Genomic DNA, 3,586 nt, shown 5'->3' with positions numbered 1-3,586 from the left:
ATGGCCGAAGCATTAGTCACTATTGCTGCCGAGGGGATACTTAAAAAAGTGTTGTCAATAGCTGCCAGCGAAATCGCCATTGCTTGGGGCTGTGAAGAAAAACTGACCAGCCTTCACAGAACATTGGATCTGATTCGAGCCAAGTTGAGCGACGCGGAAAGTCAAAAGGGAACACAAGCTGTGATGGTGTGGCTGAAGCAGCTAAAAGATGTAGTGGGTGAAGCTGATGATGTGTTGGACGAGGTTCATTACGAAATGTTGAGGCGTCAGATAAAGAAACCAGATCGGTTGTCAAGAAAGGTATCGTGCCTTCCAATCTTAAAAAAGTTTTCATTTCGTAATGAAATAGGTCATAAAATCGAAAACATCAATAAAACGTTGCTTGAGATCTATACACAAGCAAACGGTTTAGGACTACAAAATGAACACCCAGCTGGCCCTGTTCCAGATGGACTCTATCGGGAGACTATTCCACATCCAGAAGAATTCAAGATTGTTGGGAGGGATGATGATGTCCTACGTATCATAGAGCTTTTAACCCAATCAAGAAAGGAAGAAAAACTTACAGTTGTTCCCATTGTCGGAATGGGCGGTATTGGGAAGACAGCTTTGGCTAAGTTGGTTTACAATGATAAAAAGAGCAAGGATTATTTTCATGTGAGAGCATGGTTGTGTGTGTCGGTTAAGGTTGACATCATCACTCTTCTTGCAAAGATCTATGAATCTCTTGTTGGAAAGAAACCGGAGTCGGACTCTAAGGTTAATTTAATTAAAAGTCTTGAAGAGAAGTTAGGATCAAAAAGATATTTTCTGGTCTTGGATGATGTTTGGGTTGAAGAGAGGCCATATTGGGAAGAGTTTAGGAGATGTATGCTAGGTGTAAACTCACAAAATGGAAGTTGCATTCTTGTCACTACACGGAAACTTGAAATTGGCACTCGTGATATGATCATGGATTCGTATTGTCTGGAAGGTCTTTCCAATGATGAGTGTTGGTCAATCTTTAGAGAAAGAGCGTTTGTTGGAGGAGAATCACCTTCACCAGAATTGGAGGAGATAGGTCGTGAGATTGTGAATAAGTGTGGTGGTTTACCATTACTATTAAATGTTATAGGTGGCATGTTGGCAAATTACAGTGGTCTAGAGAAGTGGTTATCCATAAAAAATAGCAAGGTTTGGGATCTAGAAGAAGAAAGGGATAGCATTCAAAAGAGTTTGGAACTGAGCTTTGATAATCACCCCAATTCTATTATCAAGCAATGTGTTGTATATTGTTCCATCTTTGAAAAAGACACGGTAATGGAAAGGGAAGAACTGGTCCGACTTTGGATGGCTTTAGGGTTGGTTCAAGCAGATGAGGCAAGTAACAAGGAGATGGAGGTTGTGGGAAATGATATTTTTCAAATATTGGTTAACAATTCATTGTTCCAAGATGTTAAAAGGGACGAGTATGGTCACATCACTCATTGTAGTATGCATGATCTGGTGCATGATCTTTTGTTATCACTTTCGAAACATGAAAGCTTACGTCTGATGGGTGTGAAGAATGATGATATTGCTCGTATTCCACAGGTTAAGCATCTCATTTTTTACCAATTATATCATGAATTAGAAGGCAAGATTTGTAAGTTCATTGAAAGGGATATAGTGGCTAGAACTTTGCGCACATTGTTCATCGAGGGTGAAGTCGAGAAGAATTTTTCATTTGAACGATTCAAGTGCATGAGAATCTTAAAACTCAAAGGATATCATATAAATAAGTTACACGATTCTATTGGAGAGTTGGTGCATCTCAGGTATCTTGATTTGTCATATACGGAGATCCATGTTCTTCCAGAATCTATTGGTAACTTATACCACTTGCAAACTCTAAAGTTGCCTTATGGATTTAAGCAGTTTCCAGAATCCATGAGAAATTTAATAAGCCTGCGATATTTCCAGGGTCACATAAAGATTCCCGCCAATATTGTAGGACACCTAACCTCTATTCGAAATTTGTCTTCCTTCACAGTGCTTAGTAGTATGGGACATGGTATTGAAGTGCTACGCCATCTGAATAAGCTTAGTGGAAAGCTCTGTATTTTCAATCTAGAAAATGTTAGGAGCAAAGAGGATGCTATCAAGGCAGGTTTATCAAGCAAGAAAAACATATACGATATTGAATTCAATTGGAGTGAGTATAATGAAGGTGCCAACAGAAATGACAAGGATGTATTGGAAGGCTTACAACCCCCTAGAGATGTGAAAACATTGACAATTAACAAATTTTCTGGTGATAATTTTCCAGATTGGACGCCACTTCACAATCTCACGAAGATCTCACTAAGTGGATGTCGCAGCTGCCTCTCTCTTCCAATGCTTGAGCACCTACCACATCTTCGGAATCTTTTCTTATCTAATATGGACAGTTTGACATGCTTAAGGAATTCCGATGTTACCGGATCAATGAAGCCTTTGTTTCCATTGTTAAGAGCGCTCGGACTAATACATATGAAAAGACTGGAAAAGTGGATAGATGGAGCACCCAACAGCTCAAAAATGATTTCTCCTGTCCTCGAGAGCTTGTCCATTCGGGATTGCCCGAAGATTGTTCTCTTAGATGAATCCCATCCCCACCCTCTTAATTCCTTAGAGATTAGAGCTTGCACAGGTCTGGTGTCCATTAAGAGCATACAAGGCCTTACATCTCTCGAAACTTTAGTAATTTCCAGGTGTGATAGTCTTTTAGGAATAACCAATTTGCCCAACGAGTGTCATTCTTTGAAGATTTTGAAAATTACCTACTGCAGCAAACTGAATTTCTTGCCTCTAAAAATGTTTGATTGTTTTGCATTCTTAAATAAGTTGAAACTTGGTCCGTTTTCACAGGAGCTCGATTATCTCCCAAGTCTCAAAGGTATCGAGAAGTTAAGGGACCACCTTCACTCATTGGACTTGTGGGGTTGGGATGATTGGGAATTAATGCCAGAAGAAATACAACACCTCACCTCACTGACTCGGTTACAAATACATAAATTTGGAATACAAGAGCTGCCTATGTGGTTAACCAACATGTCATCCATCCGACATTTACTTTTCCATGATTGCAAAGGGCTAGATATAGAAACGGTTAAACGAGGAGCGCCTCATGAAGCAAATTTTGTCAGTGTAAATTATTCGAGGGTTTCCATAAATAGAGATGTTAATTAGCTATTTGAGTGTGTTGGTGTATAATTAAATATGTTGTATCATTCAGTTGTAAACTCTCGTCCGACTTTCTCCCTAGCCATCCATTTGTATGAGAGTCGCTGTCATTCAACATTTAAAAGAGACAAGTAGAAAACTAGAAATGTTGTGTAAAAGTCCAAACTTTTTATGAATTTGATTTTTGAACACTTTATACTAAAATTTATAACACTCGGTCTCTTGCCTACCACTTATATCTATAAGACTATAACTTCTAATCGCAATTAGTTGACCCCAACTTTGCAAAGTTCATTTCTGCTTAATTTTCTTGTATAATTCATCATTGGAATTTTCTTGAATGATGGCTCTCATTCATTGCAAATGATTTGTACTACACATAAAAAGTACAAATTTAATGGAT

General features: G+C 38.6%; 1 protein-coding gene across 1 annotated transcript; it reads left to right on the top strand.

Annotated features, from left to right (window-relative positions):
• Window positions 1–3,029, top strand: LOC145157575 (disease resistance protein RGA2-like). The gene is made up of 2 exons (XM_079076602.1): window positions 1–2,711; window positions 2,869–3,029. Exons 1-2 carry the CDS (start codon window positions 1–3, stop codon window positions 2,909–2,911), a joined length of 2,754 nt encoding a protein of 917 aa, XP_078932728.1. The 3' UTR covers window positions 2,912–3,029.
• Window positions 3,030–3,586: the final 557 nt, after the last annotated feature.

This window comes from Lactuca virosa, chromosome 2 (assembly GCF_052849685.1).
Source record: "Lactuca virosa cultivar CGN04683 chromosome 2, Lactuca_virosa_CGN04683_v6, whole genome shotgun sequence".
NCBI classification, from domain to species: Eukaryota; Viridiplantae; Streptophyta; class Magnoliopsida; order Asterales; family Asteraceae; genus Lactuca; species Lactuca virosa.
The sequence above is the reverse complement of the archived record's forward strand: the minus strand, read 5'-3'. Positions and strand labels throughout refer to the sequence as shown.

What these genes read in the sequence shown, in the direction of transcription:
- LOC145157575 (XM_079076602.1), top strand. Translation starts at nt 1, where the DNA reads ATGGCCGAAGCATTAGTCACTATTGCTGCCGAGGGGATACTTAAAAAA. An exon ending in GAAACTTTAGTAATTTCCAG is followed by an intron (nt 2,712 to 2,868) that starts GTGTGATAGTCT and finishes CCGTTTTCACAG; the next exon opens with GAGCTCGATTATCTCCCAAG.